This window comes from Priapulus caudatus, unplaced genomic scaffold (assembly GCF_000485595.1).
Source record: "Priapulus caudatus unplaced genomic scaffold, Priapulus_caudatus-5.0.1 Scaffold820, whole genome shotgun sequence".
NCBI classification, from domain to species: Eukaryota; Metazoa; Priapulida; class Priapulimorpha; order Priapulimorphida; family Priapulidae; genus Priapulus; species Priapulus caudatus.
In genome coordinates this window covers 92,962-115,062 of record NW_014577881.1, presented here as the reverse complement: position 1 = coordinate 115,062, position 22,101 = coordinate 92,962, and the positions used below count along the sequence as shown (strand labels likewise).

The window sequence follows — 22,101 nt, the reverse complement described above, 5'->3', positions numbered from 1 at the left end:
GCTACTGTAACAGTCACAAAAGGGATGACAACTATGCGACTTACTGCTCCTGCTACTGTAACAGTCACAAAAGGGATGACAACTATGCGACTTACTGCTCCTGCTACTGTAACAGTCACAAAAGGGATGACAACCATGCCACCTACTGCTCCTGCTACTGTAACAGTCACAAAAGGGATGCCAACTATGCCACCTACTGCTCCTGCTACTGTAACAGTCACAAAAGGGATGACAACCATGCCACCTACTGCTCCTGCTACTGTAACAGTCACAAAAGGGATTCCAGCCATGCCACCTACTGCTCCTGCTACTGCTCCTGCTGCTGTGACAGTCACAAAAGGGATGCCAACTATGCCACCTACTGCTCCTGCTACTGTGAAATTCACAAAAGGGATTCCAACCATGGCACCTCGTACTCCTGCTCCTGCTAATGTGACAGTCACAAAAGGGATGCCAACTATGGCACTTACTGCTCCTGCTACTGTGACAGTGCCACCTACTGCTCCTGCTACTGTAACAGTCACAAAAGGGATGACAACCATGCCACCTACTGCCCCTGCTACTGTAACAGTAACAAAGGGGATGACAACCATGCCACCTACTGCTCCTGCTGCTGTAACAGTCACAAAAGGGATGACAACCATGCCACCTACTGCTCCTGCTGCTGTAACAGTCACAAAAGGGATGACAACCATGCCACCTACTGCTCCTGCTGCTGTAACAGTCACAAAAGGGATGACAAATATGCCACCTACTGCTCCTGCTACTGTGACAGTCACAAAAGGGATGACAACTATGCCACCTACTGCTCCTGCTACTGTAACAGTCCATCCCCTTTTGTGACTGTCACAGTAGCAGGAGCAGTAGGTGGCATGGTTGTCATCCCCTTTGTGACTGCTACAGCAGCAGGAGCAGTAGGTGCTATGGTTGGATTGCCCTTAGTGCGTGTCACAGTAGCTGGAGCAGTAGGTGGCATGGTTGGATTGTCCTTACTGGCTGTTACAGTAGCTGGAGCAGTGGACTGCGCAGATCGTGCCTCTTCCTTCTCCCTTTTCTCTTGCTTTTAAATAATAAAACATAAAAACGGTATCATAAATCAAGAAACGAGCAAGCTTAACGAAAATAAACCTACACCATTACCACTCCCCTCATCACCACAACCACCATACCTGAATTGCAATAAAAAAATGTGCGTGTACCCGTAAACGTTTGCCCTGTAACAGCAGCTGATAACTTTATTAATTGCTTTGATACATCTTTTGTGAACAGACGAGGACGCTAAAGCTGGGTTTACACTGCCGCCTTTTGTGTTGAGAAATTGGCAAATTGGACCAACTTCCCAACTATACAACTGACAATCGACAGTGTAAACGTGAAAGTCGCGCGACCAACCGATCGATAGCAACTAGTTGCGAGATTAGAGCATGTTCTATTTTCGCCAACTCGGAGTTTCCGAATTGCAAAATTGGTCCAACTCGCCAATTCGCGAACATAAAGTCGGTAGTGTAAACCCAGCTTAAGAGAGAGACTTTTCGGATAGGGTTTTAGTCTTTGCGACTAATAATCGGCGTACCTCTTCGAAGCGGTACAGGGCCTTCGCAGCAACAATGGCTTCGGTCTCCTGAACCTGAATCTTCTCCAACTCCTGGTCGAGCAAGGAAGCGTGTAAGCGCCGCAGCTTCGACGAGTCTTCATCATCGTCCTTGCTGAATAGCAAACGCACGAAGCTTCAGAGAAATGCCGCCATGATTCTGAGATGCAATTTCCTGCATTCTGAGGGTCAAAAATGACAATAAATTGACAAAAAATAACAATAATTAAAAAAAAAATCGTAGTTTGATACAAACTGGTCGTAGTGGTGCAAAAGGAATAGAAATTCGTATAAAAAACGGATAAATCGTAGTGGTTGGCATCTCTGCTACAGATGACCCACAGATCCATACAGATCCCTACAGATGCCGCCTTGCTGCCGGTCGCGGCTCTAACCTCGTTAGAATTACATCTAGTATCGACGACGTGAGATGAAGTGAAGCGGGGCCTAAATGCCTAGCTGATGTTTAAGATCAGGCAGGAGATAGTAATAACGTACGAATTAGCAAAGGGGATCGCATAGCGTGTTATACGTTGCACATTATATGATATAGGCTACGTGATGTATCACCTGTCATACACCACACGTTATACGTGACATATTAAACGTTAGGCCACCCTTAAAAAATTGTTTGTTTCCCCTTTTCCTACTCGCCTCACAGGTAGGTGAGAAATCTTCTTTATTTTGTTTTGACAAGATGTGTGTATGCATATTGTATATTCTGTTTTGTGTATATGTTTTTGTGAAACGAAATAATTTTTGTTTTGTTTTAATCGGCCAATAAAATGTGTCGAATAGTGGCGTTTTGGCGAGTCGGTCGGTAAAAAGGAAACAACCAATATTTTATCTTAGGCCTTATACATCACGTGTTATACACGACGTATTACATGTTATACATTACATTTTATACGTGACATATTACACATGTATTATAAATTACACGTCAAACGTTAAACGTAGCGCATTACGACACGCATGCTACACATTATGATGCGCACGCCATACGATACTTGCGCACGCCATACGATACTTACACATAACAGCACGTTCGATCCCTAAATATCCCTACAGATTCCTACAGAACCATACAGATGCCCCACAGATCTTTACACATGCCTACAGATGCCCTAAATATCCCTACAGATGCCCCACAGATCCCTACAGTACCATACAGATGCCCTAATAATGCCTACAGTACCATACAGATGCCCTAATAATGCCTACAGATGCTCCACAGATCTCTACACATGCCTACAGATGCCCTAAATTAAAATATCCCTACAGCAGAGATGCCAACACATATTTGAAGCAATCTGTAGTTTCTGTCCATCAAATTAGTAGTTCAAGGGTCACGTAGTGACCCGAGTTTGTTAGGGGGGTTCCGCATGCCCCCCCAAAAAATTTCTTGATTCTGAGATGCAATTTCCTGCATTCTGAGGGTCAAAAATGACAATAAATTGACAAAAAAGAACAATAATTAAAAATATATAAAAATTTCGATCACAGTGAAATTTGTAGTTTGATACAAACTGGTCGTAGTGGTGCAAAAGGAATAGAAATTCGTATAAAATACGGATAAATCGTAGTGGTTGGCATCTCTGCTACAGATGACCCACAGATCCATACACATGCCTACAGATCCCTACAGATGCCCTAAAGATGCCCCACAGATCTCTACACATGCCTACAGATGCCCTAAATATCCCTACAGATGACCCACAGATCCATACACATGCCTACAGATCCCTAAAGATGCCCCAGAGATCCATACACATGCCTACACATCCCTACAGATGCGCCACAGATCCCTACAGATGCCCTAATAATGCCTACAGATGCTCCACAAACCCCTACAGATGCTCCACAAACCCCTACAGATTCATACAGATGCCCCACAGACCCCTACAGATGCCCCACAGACACCTACAGATGCCCTAAAGATGCCTACAGATCAGCGACGCCCGGTGCATCCGGCACGGCGGCGGCGGCAGCGGCAGCGGGGGGCTTCTTCTGCGCGGGAGGCTGAGGCGCGAACCTCCTCTGGCGCCGGCCGTTGTTGTAGTTGCTCTTTGTGAGGTTCCTGAGCAGGTCCTGCAGGTCGGAGTAGGGTTGGTAGGGCGAGTCCTTCGGCGTGTTGCGCCAAAACAGGTACGGGTGGTAGCGCCGGTTACTCCGGCACGGCTCTCTTGCGGCCCTCTGCAACACGAGACGTTCGTTGTGCCCCACGTACGTACGCGCACGTTCCTCGTACTTACGCGTGCATGCCACGTATGTACGTAAGTACGCGTGCCACGTACATACATGTGCGTGCCACGTATGTACGCAAGTACGCGTGCCACGTACGTACATGTGCTTGCCACGTATGTACGTGCGCGTCCCACGTAAGAACGCGTGCCACGTACGCACATATGCGTGCCATGTACGTACGTGCGCATCCCACGTAAGTACGCGTGCCACGTACGTACATATGCGTGCCACGTATGTACGTGCGCGTGCCACGTAAGTACGCGTGCCACGTACGTACATATGCGTGCCACGTACATATGCGTGCCACGTACATATGCGTACCACGTACATGCACTCGCAATGTACGTTGTGCCACACATGCAGGCCCTCGAGACGGACCGGTGCCCACTACGTCGCCCGGCCGGAATCGACAATCAGTTTCAAACAGACAGCGTTCAGTCAGAAAACTTCACTTTAGTGGGAGAGGTCACGGTGAATATCACCGCCGCCGCGGAAACGACGCGTTGACGTTCGAACGAGAGCGTGTTAAAGGGTCTCTACGAGCAGGCAGGTACACAGAATATCGATTATGCGTGCTTTCAAGCACTACGACAGCCCCTACGGCCAGAAGCAATATTCTAGCCAGACAAAACTTACTATCAGGCAATCTAGATCTAGGCAACTAGGGTGGCATTCCACATAGCATAGTGGCACCACGTGGCATAGAGAACAAATGGCAAACGAGTAAGCGCATTCTGTCCAGTTGACCCCCCGTGCGATAACTCTCATTACGACGTACCAACGTCGTACGACGGGTTCCGAGTGCAGTGAAAACCTTAGAAGATAAGAGGCCAAAATGTGCGAGTGAGAAGGTGGAAGGCTGCGAACTACATGAGAAAAATGCAGATTGTTTTAAAGCACCACCACTGCAAGCCGTGCTCTCTGCGATAGCGACTACGATACAACCACGGCAAAACCACACCATCACCGTCAACGCTCCATGCACTAGCTAGGCCATAATAAAAATATTGTTTGTTTGCCCTCACCCGACCGACCCTCCAAAAAGGGGCCGACTCAAAATTTTTTATTGATCTTTCCCATCCTTTTTTTTTTACAAATTGTATCGCTGAACATTATATAAATCTGTAGGCAATACATTATATTTACCAAGCAAAACAAACATTCCATGTAGACACCATGCTGAATTTGTAAAAAAAAAAACACTAAAAAAAAGAGAAGAAGCCTACCTACCCACCCAAACTTTTCAGCCTGGGTCGGGTGAGGGCAAACAAAGTTTTTTTAAATTGTGGCCCTACTGAGAGACAAACAGAAAACACCACCGCCACAACGATGACGACCACTACGACCACCACCACCACCACCACCACCACCACCACCACAACGATGATGACGACGACCAACACCACCACCACGATGACGACGACGATGACCACCACCACCACCACCACGATGACGACGACGATGACCACCACCATGATGACGACGACCACCACCACAACAAGCTTTGCTGACTCTATCTATCGGCAATGGAAGCAAGTCACTGTCTGTCAAAAGCACGCACATACATGCTGGCCTACCACTACGAAAAGCTTTGACGCCTTTTTCTATCGGCAACAAGCTAGGAAGCGACTGCCACAAGCACGCACATGCTGGCACGTCACAGGAGAGCGCATGCTGTCGTAGATTCGCCCACCTAATACTTTACCGCTCCTCTGATGTACGTGGTTTCCCCACCGAGGACCCGCCGGCCGCCGCCAATCTGGCCCTGCGGTGGCGCCCCCGCGGATCGAGAACGCGACGCGCCCGCGTCCCGCGCCTGTGAGCCGAGGGACGGGCGACCACGTGCCGCCGCGCCTGCCGGCGGCGGCCCCGCCCCGGTGGAAGGGCGACGGGTGGCTCGACCCCTCGACGAGAGAAGGCTCGAGAGAGGAGCCTGGAGAGGGATCGGTCTCGACGACGCCGGCGCGGGGGTCGGTTTCCGACAGCGACCTGCGCTACAATTAGAAGCAATTATTTTTTTATGGCTTTCGCGCGAGCGGAAGCACGTCCGTCGCTGCGTGTCGCTGTTGGAAGAATAAAGCGATTTGGTCAGCGTCAAGCACAATTTTCTTAAGCACAATTTAAGGAATTTTTACACGGCGCTGTTAGATGTGTATATTACCAAGCACGGCATGTGCAGTTTCCTTAAATTGTCTACGTCACGTATTTTCTATGGTAAAATTTGTAAAATTTTTGTTGCCATTTTTTTACATTAAAAGTAAGAACTAACAGGACTAAACGTATCGTCAAATTCTTACCTGATAAGATTGTTTCTCAACTAGTTAAAAACCTCGACGATTTGATATTATGTTCCCGACATTAATTGCTTGCTATGGGCTATAGTATATGTATGAGTCACGATTGTATGTTCATTTTACTCGAAAATACATGACGACATTGGTTTTATTGGGACCCATGTTCTCTATCCTTGAACCCTAGTAACTATAACCCGCGGACAGTTGCCAGCGGCAAACGTACGCGGGCAATAGTTACTAGAGCTATTATTACTACTACTACTACTAGTACTGACTACTCTACTACTGTGGTCCCTTATCAGTTATCGTGAAATAAGTGAATTTGTGTTAAAACTAAATGTTACAGGATTGTTGACAACAGTGTACTGGAGTGCAAATGTATATAAACCACAATATAAATAAGTTTTTTTTTCTTCACTTTTTGCTGTATTGATCCAGCTCGCTGGGCAGAAAATTACCAAAATAAACAGAATCAAAACAAACGCCAATTCCAAAGCTCAAGAAAAGACCCAGCGGCTGTAGTAAACAATAAAAAACGCAGTTACAAAAAAAACACTTTAGTAACCACACAATGCATTAGCTAAACTACAAGTACGATGTTTCAGCTTAGTTCAGGTTTCCAAATACTTACCGAAACCATATCGTTACGGTAGAAATTCATGACACCGAGAGAACTTTTTCTTGAAGTAGTCAAACTTCCACCATTTCTGTTTTCATCTGCAGCGTCAGTGGCTGGGGGTTGATGCGGCACCTGCTGACATCTAGTGGAGGAATTAAGTAATTTTGCGTCCTTAGTACATAATTCATTCCCGCGTGGGGATCCTTCTCCTCTACACGAACCGCTCTTCTCTGTGTCTTGCGCCAGCCGCTTCCCGCCTTGACTGGGGCTTTTGGACGGCCCATCGGCTCCACTGGACGTGGCCTCCTCCTCAGACCTTCCCGACGCACTGCTCAACTTCCGTGACCTTCGCGCAGGACTGCGCGACCTTCGGAGGCTTCCTCTAGGACTCTTGGAGCTTCGCAAACTTCTGCCGGGGCTGCTCGACTTGGCGGAATCTTCCCTGGGGGTGTTCGATCGTCTGCTACTTCCTCGGGGGCTCTGCAGCCTTCCGGAACGTTCTCCCGTGATACTCGGCTTACTCCCCCTGGGGCTATTCGACCCCCTGGCGGATCGCGTGGGGCTGCCTGATCTTCGGCGACTTCCCACGGGGCTGCTGGACCCTCTGGTATTTTTTCGGGGACCGCCGAACCTTTTGGAATTGCTTCGGGGACTACCGGACCTTTTGGATTTTGTCCGGGGACTGCCGGACCTTCCGGAATTTCTTCGGGGACTTCTGGACCTTTTGGAATTTCTGTGGGGACTGCCGGACCTTCTGGAATTTTTCCGGGGACTCCTGGACCTTCTGGAATTTCTCCAGGGACTGCCGGACCTTCTGGAATTTCTCCAAGGACTGCTGGACCTTCTGGAATGTCCTTGGGGACTGTTAGACCTGAAATTTTTACGGGGACTGCTGGACCTTCTGGAATTAACTCGGGGACTGTGAGACCCTCGGTACGATTCCCGGCCATCGGGTACCCACGCAGAACTTTCTACAATAATGTTTAGTTGTCTGTTGGAACCATCTCCGGGACTGTTTGAATAACTGCCGACGGTTTGCATGAGCACGTCACTGCTAGCATTAGCTACATTACCAGCGTTCGACTGAAACGAGCGCTGCAGGCCGCGGTGTTGCGACGTTGCCATGCTGCTAGTAGGTAGCGGTATATCTCTGGGTGTGAGAGACTGGGCGAATGCTGGGTCCGTCGCTGTAGCAGTAATAGGCGGGCACGCCGGCGCTGGGCCCGACGGCAGAACGCGCGCTTGTTCGAGTGCGGCACGCTCTGGCACGAGCCTGCCCTGCTGCCAACCGTCAGATGACAAGAGAGTCCGATTCGTCTGCCCGATTTCGTTAGTCGCGCAGTCCTGCCAGTTTCCCGCAGGCGGCAAGAGACGTGGCATCGGAGGAAGAGGTGCTCTCCTTTGTTCCCAATCGGCAAACTGCGCTTGCTGCATCATCTCCCCCGGCGGCGGCGGCGGCGGCGGCGGAGGAGGACTGTTTCCCCAGTTAACGATGGCGGGGGCAGGACGGCCGCCACCGTGAGGAAAGCCGGGCCGCACGGCGGCGTGAGAGAGAGCAAGACCGAGGAAGTCGTGCGCGGGCACGCCTGGGACAGGTAGCCGCGCGACGCCGGGCACGCCGAAGCTCCACACGCGCTCGGTCGCCGTCGGCAACGGAGGCAGAGGAAGCGATGGCGGGGACGAGGACGGCAGCGGCGGCGCCGTCGCGATCTCGCGCACGACGGCAACGGGAGCCGCGACGGACCCGCGAGGCCACCCCGCCCCGCCCTGCCTCGCCCCGACGCCGCGCTCGTCCCCGCCTCCAGGGGGCGCCGACGCGCGCACCGAGTCGACGGCGTCCCTCCTCTGCCAGGTCGGCGCGAAGTCGGGCGCCGCCGCCGCCGCCTCTAGCATGGGGGACATGCGCACGGGTATGCGCGCAGTGTTCCCGCCCTGCGGCGACCCCGCGACCTCCTGGGCGACGGACGGCGAGATCGGAACGAGCACGGGGATGCGCCGCGCGGCGCCCTCCGGCGAGCGCCCGCCGCGCGGCGACACCTGCTGGCGGACGCGCAACCCGTCGCTCTCCGGCGTCGGCAACAGGGGGCGCCGCCGCGGCTCCTCCGCGTCGCGGTCGGCGCCGTGCGGCGCCACCTGGTTGTCGTCAGACGCGGGAGACGACGCGACGTGGGGCGGCGAGCGTTGTCCTGGCGGCGCGAGGTAAGGGGGAGTGAGGTCTGGCTGCCGGCTCCGCATGGCGAAACGCTCGCGGATGCTGCGCAACGCATCCCGGATGGAAGCCGGCGTCGGCGACGAGGCGAGCGACCGGTCCGCGATCCCGGCGGCGGCGGAGAGGATGGGGAGAGTAGCGGTCGCATCCGTCGCGAACGACGACGACGAGCCTCTCCACCCCCGTTCGTTAATCGGCGATCCCGCGCGCGCCGCCTCTCCGCCTCTCTCGATCGACGCGTTCTCGCGCGCGACGGCACGTTCGGGACGCGACATCCACGACGGCCGATCGCGGCTCTCGGCCGCGGGCGACGTCATCGTCGGCCGATCGCGGCTCTCGGCCGCGGGCGACGTCATCGCCGGCCAATCGCGGCTCTCGGCCGCGGGCGACGTCATCGCCGGTCGATCGCGGCTCTCGGCCGCGGGCGACGTCATCGTCGGCCAATCGCGGCCCTCGGCCTGCAACCTGACCTCCCCGACCTCCCCATCGCTCGTCGGCGACGCCTCTCCCTCGTCCGAGTCGATGTTCTCGCGCAGGAACTGCATCACGATGGGGTCGGCGAGACGCCTCGACGGCGTTACCGGGGTCGCCGGCGTTACCGGGGTCGCCGGCGTTACCGGCGTCGTCGGCAGGGGCGGCGAGGTCGTCGTCGTCGCTGCCGCCGCAGCATCGCTGGGGTCAGAGGGCGTCGTTGTCGTCGTCGTCGTCGTCGTCGTCGTCGTCGTTTGCATGATGTCGAGGCCGGGGAGCCGGTGGTCGAGGCTGACCCCCAGCGCGTTCTGCGAGCCGACCATGTCGAACACGCTGCAGGCGCGTCGCGACACGGCGTCGCGCGCGCACTGTCGCGGGTCGCCGCCGACGACGCACGCCGCCGTCGCCGCGACCCCGCACGACCCCGCCGCTGCAGCGACCCCGCTCACGCGCCGCAGCCGCCAGCGCAGCCCCGCCGCGACGTAGATCGGCGGCCGGAACGCCACCTCCGGTTCGTCGTCGTCGTCGTCGTCGTTGTCCGCGGCGACGGCAGCGGGGGCGCCCCCTGTCTCCTCCCTCTCGGCGGCGACGACTGGGAGAGGTTCGTACTCGGCGTGCTGGCCTCGCTTCCTCCTCCGGCGCCGCCGGCGCCCGTCCGACGCCGCGCTCTCGCCGTAGCTTCTCCCACGAGTCTTCCTCTTCTCGTCGGCCATCCTCTCCCCCTCCCCCGGCGGAGGAGGAGACGGGCTTCTCCACGGCGGCGGCTCGGGGCTGCTGCTACTGCCGGACGCCGAGGAGGAGTCTGCGGGGGAGAAGGAACCCGGCTGCTCCGTCGGCGTCGCGCGCGCGTCCGTCGCCGCGGCGACCGGAGGAGAGGGCGCGTCGCCGTCGCTCTCGCCGCCGGTGCTGCCCTCTAGCAGCGCCTCGTGTCCCAGCTCCTCGGCGACGGAGCGCTCGAACTCGCTCGGGGAGAGGCGTGTCGCCGTGCGCCAGCCTCCTCCTCTTCCTCCTCCTCCTCCTCCTCCTCCATCTCCTCCTCCTCCGCTGCCGCCGTGAAACGACGTGTTGACGTCCACCGCGGTGTTTTCAGACTGTCCAATAATCTCACTGGAGGGATCGCCGCCAACCACCTGGAATTTACCGGAGGGACCTTCTACAGCCTGGAATACACCGGAGGGATCGTCCGCCATCCGGAATCCGCCGGAGGGATCGCCTGCTGCCTGGAATCCACCGGAGGAATTATCCACAACTCGGAATCCACCGGAGGGATTATCCGCCATCCGGAATCCACCGGAGGGATCGCCTGCTGCCTGGAATCCACCGGAAGGATTATCCGTCATCTGGAATTCACCGGAAGGATCGTCCAATGCCTGGAATCCGGAGGATGCATCGTCCGGCGTGTGAACGACAATGACGGGCACTCCGGAGAACGCTGCGACCGCCGGCGTCTCTGCTGCCGGACGATCGCTCGTCGCGAGGTCAGCGGGGGTCGTCGTCGCGGCGACCTGAAGTCGCTGCTGCTGCAGAAAGTACTTCTGGACCTGCGGCTGCACATCGAACGAACGCTGCACTTTCAGCGGCAAGATCTGTAATGAGATATAGGATCGAGTATATTAGAGATGTACTATCAAGTAGAGATGTATTATCGAGTATACATTATTAGATATGTAACGAGAGATAGGATAATATTTTTAGCCTATAATCTAAATCTAATATTATTATAATATACTACATATATAATATCTAATAAACGAATATAATCTAAATATAATAAGTCTATCTGTCTGATAATATCTGTAGTTTATAATCTATATATAAATATATACTATATATAATATCTAATGAATTAATATATATAAATATGATATATTTATCTGGCTCATGATATCTAACATCGAGATAAGATCTGTAGCTATATCGCCATACGATGTAAACGTATGACATGATTACATAGTATGACATATAATGATTACAATGTCGTACGATGCTTATTACACATGTAACATGTACATCGTGATGAGATAGGATAACAGCTGTAGTCTATAATCTAAATATAATAATATACTATACATAATATCTAATATAATACTATAAAATAAACATAATGTATCTATCTATCTGATGATATATAACATCGAGATAAGACCTGTAGCTATATCGGCGTATGATGCACAAGATATACGATCGCTGCAGATGTCTCTCTTTGAAATAGTGGGCCAGAAAAGATCGCCGAAGTCACGCACAAACATGCGAACGTATCACACACGGCAGGGGAATTTCCCGTACAGCAGTGCAGGGCGATCGACCGGCTACACAATCCAGTAGACCAGTCAAACGGACCCGACCCATCTCCGACAACGGCGCGGGGAATTCGAAAATAAAAATACCCGTATGATAAATAAAGATATAAAATAAAATAGAAGCGCCAAAGTTACCTTCGCTTGTGACGGCACGTCAGACTTGAATCCACGGTTGTATTCATGTTCCGACGTCGCCGCAAAGCTAGGAGGGACGACCTCTGCGTCGCTACGGGCTACAGACGAAATTGTGACACTTTCATTGCTGATCAACTACATGCATACATGTTATAGACACTCTGTTATCCTCCTAGACATTTAATCTCTGCATATATAATATGTATAATATATATTTTCATATGATTACAAATCACTACTTTAATGCTCACAGCTATGCATTTGACAGTATTATATATATATACATTCAGGTGTAATTAAATTATTACTTAGGTATAATCACTTAATTAATTAAATTCCTCCTTTTTTATCAATAATAAGAGTAATCGGAAAAAAAACAAGTAAACTATTCTAATGCTGATCATTCCATCATTCTGATATACAACTAACAGACAATTCCATGCGTGTAAGATAGAGAGAAAGAGGGAGACAAAAAGAAAGAGAGAGAGAGAGAGAGGAGAGAAAGAGAGGGAGCGAGAGAAAGGAAGAAAGGGAGAGAAAGAGAGAGGGAGAGAAAGAAAGAGAGAGAGAGAGAGAAAAAAGAAAGAAAGAGAGAGAGAGGGAGACAAAGAAAGAGAGAGAGAGAGAGAGAGAGAGAGGAAAAAAGGAGAGAGCAAAAGAGAGAGAGAGAGAGAGAGAGAGAGGGAGAAGAGAGTGATAGAGTCAGAGAGAAAGAGAGAGAGAGAGATAAGAGAGAGAGAGATAAGAGAGAGAAGGAGGGAGGGAGGGAGGGAGAGAGAGAGAGAGAGAGAGAGAGAGAGAGAGAGAGAGACGAAGTGACGAATTGTGGGAAGGAGATAAAACTGAGAGAGCACACTGCAAAAGAAAGGAAATCGCGACGAAAACACCGAAAGTCGAAGCACTCAGCACATGCCTGTCATGCGACGCTGCCACTCAAAGCACCTTTGCAGGACTGACAATGTGATCTGGGGTTTTGGTGCGCTACAGACGGACGCAGACGACGTACACCCTGAAACACATGCATCATGCTACCACCACCACCACCACCACTACCACCACTACCGCACAGCTCAGCAAAAGCAACAAGACTGACTGAAAGCAGCAAGCATGACAATGATTTACTCATTCCGAACAACTGTTGACATGCATACGTTACTGACTACGGTACGCACGTTACAGACTACAATACCAAAACCATCCGCTACCGCTATGCAGCCGAATGCCAACACCGAAAGCACACCGAAATACCGCTACACACGCCGAAAAATGCAGAATATGTGACACCGCTAAAAATGCGTGAGCGCCTTACCGCTACAGCTCAGATCTCCTGCTGTTCGGTCCAGACGTTCGGAGGTGGAAACTGCAACGGGAGAAACGCACGCCGTGAATCGAGATTTCGCCGGCGGCAGACGATAAAATTCGGCTGCTATCAAAGTCAGAAGAAATCGACAAGAAGGCGGAAGAATGCTACGGCAGGTACGTTGGGAGACATCCTAAACTCTGGCTAAACTCAAAGCTGGCAGACGAACAGCACATCGATCAATCGAGTGATCGATCAATCGATTGATTGATTAATCGATCTGCCGTTCGTCTGCCGAGTTTAGCCAGCCGCATGACGTACCCGCCGTAGCATTCTTCTGCCCCTTATCGATTTCTTCTAACTTTGATCGATTTATTGATTGATTGATTGATTGATTGATTGGCAGACGCACCTCGTAGAAGGTCGGCTCGCTCGGTCAGACTGCGTGGCGACGTGAAGACGCAGTGAAGCTCTCCACCTCCGTTCGCGGGCAGACCTGCAGATGGAGACACCGGTCGCACGCGAGGGTTGTGACATCACACGTAACGCGTCAACGCTCGAGACGACGACGATTAGGAGCGCGATCGACTCGAATCGGTAACGTGCGAATCATTATTTAATTTAATTTTTATTTTTTTTCGATTAAATTCATCATTTAAAATTAGTTTAATTAGTGATTATTAAGATAATCGTTAGCGAATCCCTCTATAGAACAAACACCTGTCTACAAAGGACATTTTTAGCAGTACCACCTCCACAGAACAGACACCAGTCTATAAAGGACATTTTTACGGGCTTCCCTTGAGTGACTCTTATAATGTACAGTAGTAATGACTTAATGTACATGTTTGTATTACATAACAGTATGAAGTTGCTCATGTTACTACAGTCATGGGTATACATGCCTAAAGACTGGGTCAGGTCACAGTTTGGGAGTATTACCAGCTCCACACTGTCCTCTAGTCTGGCAATAGCTGCCTGAAACAGACATAAGAACATCGTTAACACCATAAATTGATCAATAGTATTACATAGCTGGACTTCAAAATTACCGTAAAGATATCCTAATGCCTAGGTGCACATTAAAGCTTGTGCCACCATCATGATTCGATAATGCACATTATTTTATGTTCACTGCACATTGTTATGTGTTCACTACACGTTATTATATGTTCACTGCATATTGTTATGTGTTCACTGCACGTTATTATGTGTTCACCGCACAGTTGTTCGGTGTTCACTACACATTATTATATATGTTCACTGCACATTGTTATGTGTCCACTACACGTTATTATGTGTTCACCGCACAGTTGTTCAGTGTTCACTACACGTTATTATATGTTCACCGCACATTATTACGTGTTGACCGCGCGTTGTTCGATGTTCACTTCTTAATCGGAATCATTTCCACGACTCCCGACCCATCCCGCCTAAACCGGGAACTGCCACATCGAACGTCGCGTCCATGACTCTCACCAGGTCGCGCCGGCGCAGGTAGGAGGCGACCTTGAGCACGACCTCATGGTGGCGGCGCGCACGCAGACGTGCATACGACAAGTGAACGCCCTTCACGCAGTGCTCGCGGCTCGGGTGAAGGTCGGAGAGAAGGCCGAGGTAACGCGTCCGCATGCTCGCCATAGGTAGCTGCTTAGTGATGTTCAATTGTTCGCCGCTGCAACAGACGCGAGAAAGGTCATGATGTTCAATTGTTCCTCGCTGCAACACGCGAAAGGTCATGGTGTTTAATTGTCACACACATGCACGCTGCCCCACACGCACGCACGCACGCACCACGCACCACACACACACGCACACACACGCAACACACACACACACACACACACACGCAGACACACACAGACACACACAGACACGCACGCACGCACGCACGCACGCACGCACGCACGCACGCACGCACGCACGCACGCACGCACGCACGCACGCACGCACGCACACACACACACACACCCACACACCCCCACACACACACGCACACACACACGTGCTGCGTCGGCGACTCACATTCTCGCAGGCTTGATGGCGGACACGCGAGACAGTAGCTCGACCTCGGCGAGCGTGCGGTGCCGATTCTTCAACACGCCCGTCCAGATGCGCATGCCCTCGCTCGGCGTCTTGCCCACGAGGGGGCGCTGCAATGCGGACTCGTGAGGCGAACCCTTGGCGGGTGTCCTTGCCGCATCTGCAGCAGCCACCTGTCTGTTTGAGCGACGGAAATCCAATGTTATTATTATTATTATCATGTCTTCATTGCATGTAATTCAAATACAAATACATGTACTGAAGGCAGTCTTTTTCATGGGGAAAAATCTGATATATGCAATAGTGATGAATATATAATTTGAAAAGAGACACTCGACTTAAAAAAATTCATAATAACTACATAACATCAGTGGTTTTAGTGTACAGTATCGCTCTTCGTACGAAATACCATTTTTACTCAAATTCATAGTTTTAGACGGACAAGGATAAGAACCGTCACTTTCTTGCTTACCTTGGGATATTGCTTGCAGACCCATCACAAAATAGAAAGTGCAGAAGAGCGTAGGGCAGAACCTGTCTAGGTGTGGGCACAATTTCACAGTCTTCATAATCATAGATATACAGCTGAAATACACACAGCCAGAGAAATGCCCTATAACTGCTTATTAATTACGACAGCGCTATTCGAAACACGCTACATGCTGCGAAATTCAACCATCAAAAATGAATTCTTATGGTTATGGAAGAGAGATAGTCTTGCATATATCACGTTACAAATCGAATTTCCTTCTCCACGTCATATGCCGCGTAACTGATATAAAATCACGGCAAGGCCCAAATTAAGCGATGAGAGGGGCAAGGCAATTTTTTAGGGCATGTGAGAAATCGCCTTGAATTTTCTTTAAAATGGAAGGGCACCGAGGCAATTTTAAAAGGCACCAATTAAGGCAACTCTCAAAATTTGAGAAGGGCACCAAGGCACTTTTACCACCCCTGTACCCCCATCTGCTAATGGAAGTACAGTAACAAGAAATTTTACATGCCCACTATCAGGAGCGAATAATTATCCGATGCTGTTATTATTCCCTCATGCGACTATCGGTTTCAAGCTCATCATTGCAACTACAGCACACGCACGCGCGCGCGTTATGTTGACTCGACTATAATCGAAACCAGGGCAGTAGATTAAAGGGCACCGGGTTAATTCGAGCCCTGAATCACGGCGTTGCCGCCCGTCGGAGTCATGAGACGATTCCTCCGTAGTTACCTTGTTCGAGAAATACGTTCTGCCGACGTGAGCGTCGTAGTTCGGCGTCGGTTCGCGTTCAGCATTAACCAGGTCCTCCGATATCGTCTTTACCCTTCCCTGAAGGTCACACAACAGGTGCCGTTAGAAATCTTTCGTGGTTTGCAGTCTGCACGAAAAACTTTCACCCTCATTGGCCCAGCGGGCCTGTAGAAATGTATAATTCACTGGCCCACACTAGGTTTTACAGGCCCGAATCAATGATCATTATATTATGAAAAGAGAAACCGAACCGGACCGGAAACCGGAAGTTGTTGCGACCTGTAGCAGTGACAAACACGCATGGTGTTGACTAGTTACTTCCTCTACTTAAGATCGGGAATATGATGCCCTATCGGTAAATATCGGTAAATTTTCATGATTGATCATCACATAAAGAAGCTGAAATATCATTAATAGAATATTTACTCCATTTTTTTCCACTGGCCCATCGGGCTTGTTCATTTACCAGTTTCATTGGCCCCGCGGGAAATTTACTGGCCTCGGATACCGGGCCAGTGGTTAATTTCGCAGACTGGGTTTGCGAAATATTTCCAAAGCATGTATGTGTCCACGTGTGCATGCATGTATGTGTCCACGTGTGCACGCATGCGTGTGGTGCGTGCATGCATGTGTACGAGCATATCTGTTAGTGATGTCACGATCATCGATTATACTCGATCATCGGTTGAACAGTGGCTCGAACCAAGCGCTTAGTGATGTCACGATCATCGATTATACTCGATCATCGGTTGAACATTGGCTCGAACCAAGCGCTTGGTTATCAAAATCCATAATCGATTTCATCGGGAAAAAAATTTTTTTTTTTTTTAACTTGAACAAGAAAACTTGGAAAAGTGATGAGAATCAGAGATATCATCGCTACTATACAAGTCATCCTTTATTAACATAGATGTATTATACACACAGTAGTAATCAGTGCAAAACAAACAGTAAACAGGGCTAAACAAGCACATACATGCACACACGTACATGCGCACGACGTTACGCACACGCAGGCATTCTACACCCCGAGTAACCGATTGTAACCGATCATCGGTTACTTGGGTCCAACCGATGATCGATTACGAAATTACAACCGATTGACAACACTAATATCTGTTAGCGAAGGTCCGAGATCCGTCCTCACCTTAATAATCTTGAACACAGCAAGCACACGTTCGTCGCTATTCCTTATAATTTGCTTTACCTGGTCGGCATGACGACTGAGCACAACACCTGTAAACACAGACGCGTCACCTTGAATCATTAAATAAGTTCATTCGGTTGATAGACTAATAGATGTAACAGGGTTAATTGTTACTCAACCGTGAAGATTGGAAACGTACCGCTTACGTTTCGCCTCCTGCCAGGAGGCTTTCTCAAAGCTAACTGATGATTATCAGTTTTGACCACCAGATGGTGTGGTGGTCAATAGCTTAGTCCACACGTGACTGAGACTGTATCCCCCCCTCGTCGCCCAATCAAAATCAGGCGATGGATTAAGGAGGCCATCTGGATCCGCAAGACCCCGAACATCAACCGTGACGAGGGGGGATACAGACTCAGTCACGTGTGGACCAAGCTATTGACCACCACACCATCTGGTGGCTAAAACTGATAATCATCAGTTAGCTTTGAGAAAGCCTCCTGGCACTGTGGTAGGAAGCGAAACGTAAGCGGTACGTTTCCAATCTTCACGGTTGAGTAACAATTAACCCTGTTATATCTACCACCTTGAATGTCTACACATTTTAATATAATTATGTAATCTAATACATATGTAATTAACCAGTAAGAATGACACTGTTTGCCTCAAACACAGTTACGGATGTTAACTTTAGCTGAACATCACGGAAGCAGAATTGCAAAATTGGGTAATGGCACTTTAATGAAATTCCATTAAACAAATAGTGCTACACATTATTAAAGCCACTATTACGAGAGTTTTGCTCAGAAACCCTCAACCCCCAAAAAATATAGCAAAATATAGTCTCACCTCACAGCGGATATATCACTGATCACACCAGCATTAAAAACACCAAGATTTTATGCAGTTATAGCATAGAAAATTGGATGTGAACACATTTGTAACAGCAATGCATTTTATCGTGTCGCGATAATGGCAGAATTGGTAAACTTGTAAATTGTCGGTGATAAATTGAAAACAAGTGCTGCATTTGAGAGAGACTGTATGTCTATGGCAGGTAGGCGGCGGCGCTACTAACTAGTCCAAGACTACCAGCTCTAGTTTCAAGACTACAGCAAACGATTGTTTACCAAACTAGTTCGAAAATTGCCTGTTTTGGTGAATACGACCTTTTATCGTTACTCTAGACAATTGCTGTTACTCAAGCAATAACGGCAGGTATCATGAAAGTGGTGAAAACACTGGGAAAACTCTTGTAACAATTACTTTAATGTTAGTAATCGCAATGAAATTTTCGAGGCCAATTCCACATTTTTTCATCGAGTTCTAATTGTAATAGAGGTGATGAACGTGGGCGGGAACCGGGCGGGGGCCGGGGGCGTGAGTGAGGGAAAGGATACCGAAACACACGGGCGACGCGGGGCGTGAGTGAGGGAAAGGATGAATTATGGTTTGCTCGCATGCAATATACATGGAGATATTACACACCCATGTCTGGTTTTCCCAGCATCATAATACTGCTGTTTCCCACCGGAAGTCCTTCCTCTGCAACTCTCCTTCTCTGTACGGTATAAAACGCACAGGTGAGGCCACAAATAATTCAACTGCGATGATTACATACTGATGTGCTTACAGTCTTATTCATACATCAGTTTATATCTATCTTTTCGATACCTTATATATATATATATTTATGGCCACACAAGTGAAATATTCTAATCTTCGTTTAATGATGATTTCATTGCTCAGTTGTACAGACTTACGTCTGCTGCATCAATGATGGTAAAGGCAAATGTCTCGCTCAGCTCCTTCTCTGATCTACCTTCTTCTTTCAGCTGCTTCTTCTTCTCCTGAAACTATAGGAACACACATCTGTTCAATTTCAATCATGATGACGCATACTCTGCCATCATACTAAGATTGATGCTATCATTCATCAGGGGTAGATATTAACTTTTGAACAAGGGAGCCCAACGAACTCCCTGCCCTCTAAAAGAGGAAGTCCGCAGCAAAATGAGGGAGTCCGCAGTCTGAAATTCAAAACTAAAGCATAACAACAATAACACGTGCTTATTTTTAAGATTCATGCGATGCATGTCTGCTAAATGTTCTTTGAATATTTGCTGGAAAAATACGGTAATTCCGTGAAGTCGTGCTCTGAAACGAACTAGTTAGTATCGCAGAATTTTCAGGGAGTCACACGGACTCCTGCATATTATGTCAAATCAGGGAGTCCGACAGTAAATCAGGGAGTATTTGACTCCGGACTCCCGTTAATTTCGCACCCTGATTCATTGTATTTACCAGGCGAGTGACCACACAAAGTACCTTTATATATAGGTAGTAAACATAGAATTTACCTAACTAAGTATCACCCAAAAAGCGACAATACACTCACCATAAATGACCCCACGTACGATCTAAAATTGAATTTTTTTTGCGAAAAAACGCGTGTGGACATCACTGCCGCAAGCATTAGCCTACGAACACACGCGATTCCAGTATAAAACACGAGATGCCGCGAGACTACGCTATAGAATGTCACAACAGATTGCCGTGAGATTTCTATGACGCGTTGCCGACTGTCCTACCTAGAATGTTATATATATATATATCAAGAGCTCATAATAAAGAAAAGTATGACACCGTTTTAACAGCGTTTTGCATAGTTTTCAACTTGTAAATATTCTATCAATATGTGAATAAATATATTCAAACTTTACCTTGTTTTCGTCTATGATTCTCCCTTAATCATATGACACGACCAATTTACCTGAAAATCGTATGTGTTCTTCAAAAAAGTTCTTTGAAGCACTGCTAAACAACACAGCTAAAATCAGCGGCTAGCTCGCCATGAGCACACGTTTATTTCTAGCATGCTGGAAACGCTACACGCTGAATACAATTCGATGCCTAATATCCCCAACAGCCCCCAGCGTTCCGTCATAGACAATAGAACACTAATCCGATAATAAACTTGCGCCACATAGATGCGAACATTAGGGAAAACTGTGTGAAACCGTGTCGTATTCAAATAACTTTTTTGAAGAACACATACGATTTTCAGGTAAATTGGTGGTGTCATAAGATTAAGGGAGCATCATAGACAAAAACAAGGTAAAGTTTGAATATATTTATATACCCTTATTGATAGAATATTTACAAGTTGAAAACTATGCAAAACACTGTTAAAACGGTGTCATACTCTTCTCTGTTATGAGCTCTTGATATATATGTCTAGATATAGAATGTTACCACACTCCTTATACCTTCTGCAGACGCTCGTTGTTGTTAACGACGAAGGCTTTCGTGAAGGAGAACTTGCCGGCGGATGCCGGGGAGCTGTACGATCGAGTCACGTTCGGCAGCAGCGTGTGAACAAACTCTCTCGACGTGAGGCTCACCTCCTCTAGCAGCTCTGCAATAGGAGGGGAAGAAATTAATTTGAAAATTTACAGGCCAGTCGGGCCTGTAGACCTGTAAGGAATTTTACAGGCCCGACAGGCAAATTACAGGCCCGCGTTGAACTGCAGATACCGCGGAATTAAAAAAAAACAAGACTAAAATTTAAATTTTTTACAATTTGGCTTATTTACAGTAATACAAAGAACATATTCAGTGACTACTAATGAGCTGTCAGAATTCTCACTGTCCTCCCTGGTGTCCTTACTCTCGGGACTCTTTTTTAACTGTTGCAGTGTTGGCTGGCTTGTAGCTCTAGTACTATAGACTGCCGCAGGCAGCGATCCGCGGGCTATACTAGTGCTCATAGGGTATATGTACCCCAGGGTACTGCCGGAACGTACCCTGGGTACGGTCCGGTATACCGGAACGTACCCTGGTCACTATTTGATATGGTTAGGATTAGGGTTAGGGTTAGGGTTAGGGTTAGGATTAGGGTTAGGGTTCGGGTTCGGGTTAGGGAGTAGGCGTAGGCGACTCCCTAGACTCGTTACTTTACTTTAGTGGAGTAGACGAGGTACGGTTNTATGGAAAATACATCAGAAAACTTATACTTATCTAGCTATTAGGGTTAGGGCACTTTTTAGGGTTTTTGCATCATTCTTTAATATATCGTAAAATATATGTTAAAATTAGAAGTGCCTAGTAAACATATCCTACCACCCCTTTCAGCCGGCTGCGTTTTCTTCAGTCAAAGCAAATCGAAGCAGCCAATCAGAAGGCGCTAAATCCTTCCGTTTGGGAAAAAAAATTTTGCGGTCGGGCGAATAGCCAGAATTCCCTATTGGCCCGACGGTCGGGCGAATAGAAAGAATACCCTATTGGCCCGACGGTCGGGCGAATAGCCTCGGCCCATGTTAAGCGCGGATAGGCCCAATGCCCTATCCAGATATTATTATAGAGATCAGTGGTGCAAGCTCATGTTGCTACATCTTTTACCCACAGGGACTTGAGGCGAAAAAAAAAAATGTTATATATATAAATAGGGGAAGGGATCTAACTCCCGCACGCTGGCGATCACAGTAACCTTTCAT

The 22,101-nt window shown here is 48.8% G+C and overlaps 1 protein-coding gene across 1 annotated transcript in view; it reads right to left on the bottom strand.

Annotated features, from left to right (window-relative positions):
- Positions 1 to 22,101, bottom strand: part of LOC106813759 (serine/arginine repetitive matrix protein 2-like) — a 30,606-nt gene extending 8,505 nt beyond the window's left edge. The window contains exons 1-18 of the mRNA XM_014817980.1: positions 22,095 to 22,101; positions 20,875 to 21,023; positions 19,369 to 19,461; positions 19,094 to 19,166; positions 17,606 to 17,694; positions 16,438 to 16,536; positions 15,682 to 15,794; positions 15,192 to 15,386; positions 14,646 to 14,841; positions 14,072 to 14,144; positions 13,579 to 13,662; positions 13,176 to 13,226; positions 12,780 to 12,875; positions 11,867 to 11,964; positions 6,764 to 11,017; positions 3,540 to 3,787; positions 1,574 to 1,706; positions 946 to 1,060 (exon numbers count right to left, since the gene is read on the bottom strand). Of these exons, the coding sequence (XP_014673466.1) occupies positions 946 to 1,060; positions 1,574 to 1,706; positions 3,540 to 3,787; positions 6,764 to 11,017; positions 11,867 to 11,964; positions 12,780 to 12,875; positions 13,176 to 13,226; positions 13,579 to 13,662; positions 14,072 to 14,144; positions 14,646 to 14,841; positions 15,192 to 15,386; positions 15,682 to 15,794; positions 16,438 to 16,536; positions 17,606 to 17,694; positions 19,094 to 19,166; positions 19,369 to 19,461; positions 20,875 to 21,023; positions 22,095 to 22,101 (6,166 nt within the window). The remainder of the gene's footprint in view (positions 1 to 945; positions 1,061 to 1,573; positions 1,707 to 3,539; positions 3,788 to 6,763; positions 11,018 to 11,866; positions 11,965 to 12,779; positions 12,876 to 13,175; positions 13,227 to 13,578; positions 13,663 to 14,071; positions 14,145 to 14,645; positions 14,842 to 15,191; positions 15,387 to 15,681; positions 15,795 to 16,437; positions 16,537 to 17,605; positions 17,695 to 19,093; positions 19,167 to 19,368; positions 19,462 to 20,874; positions 21,024 to 22,094) is intronic.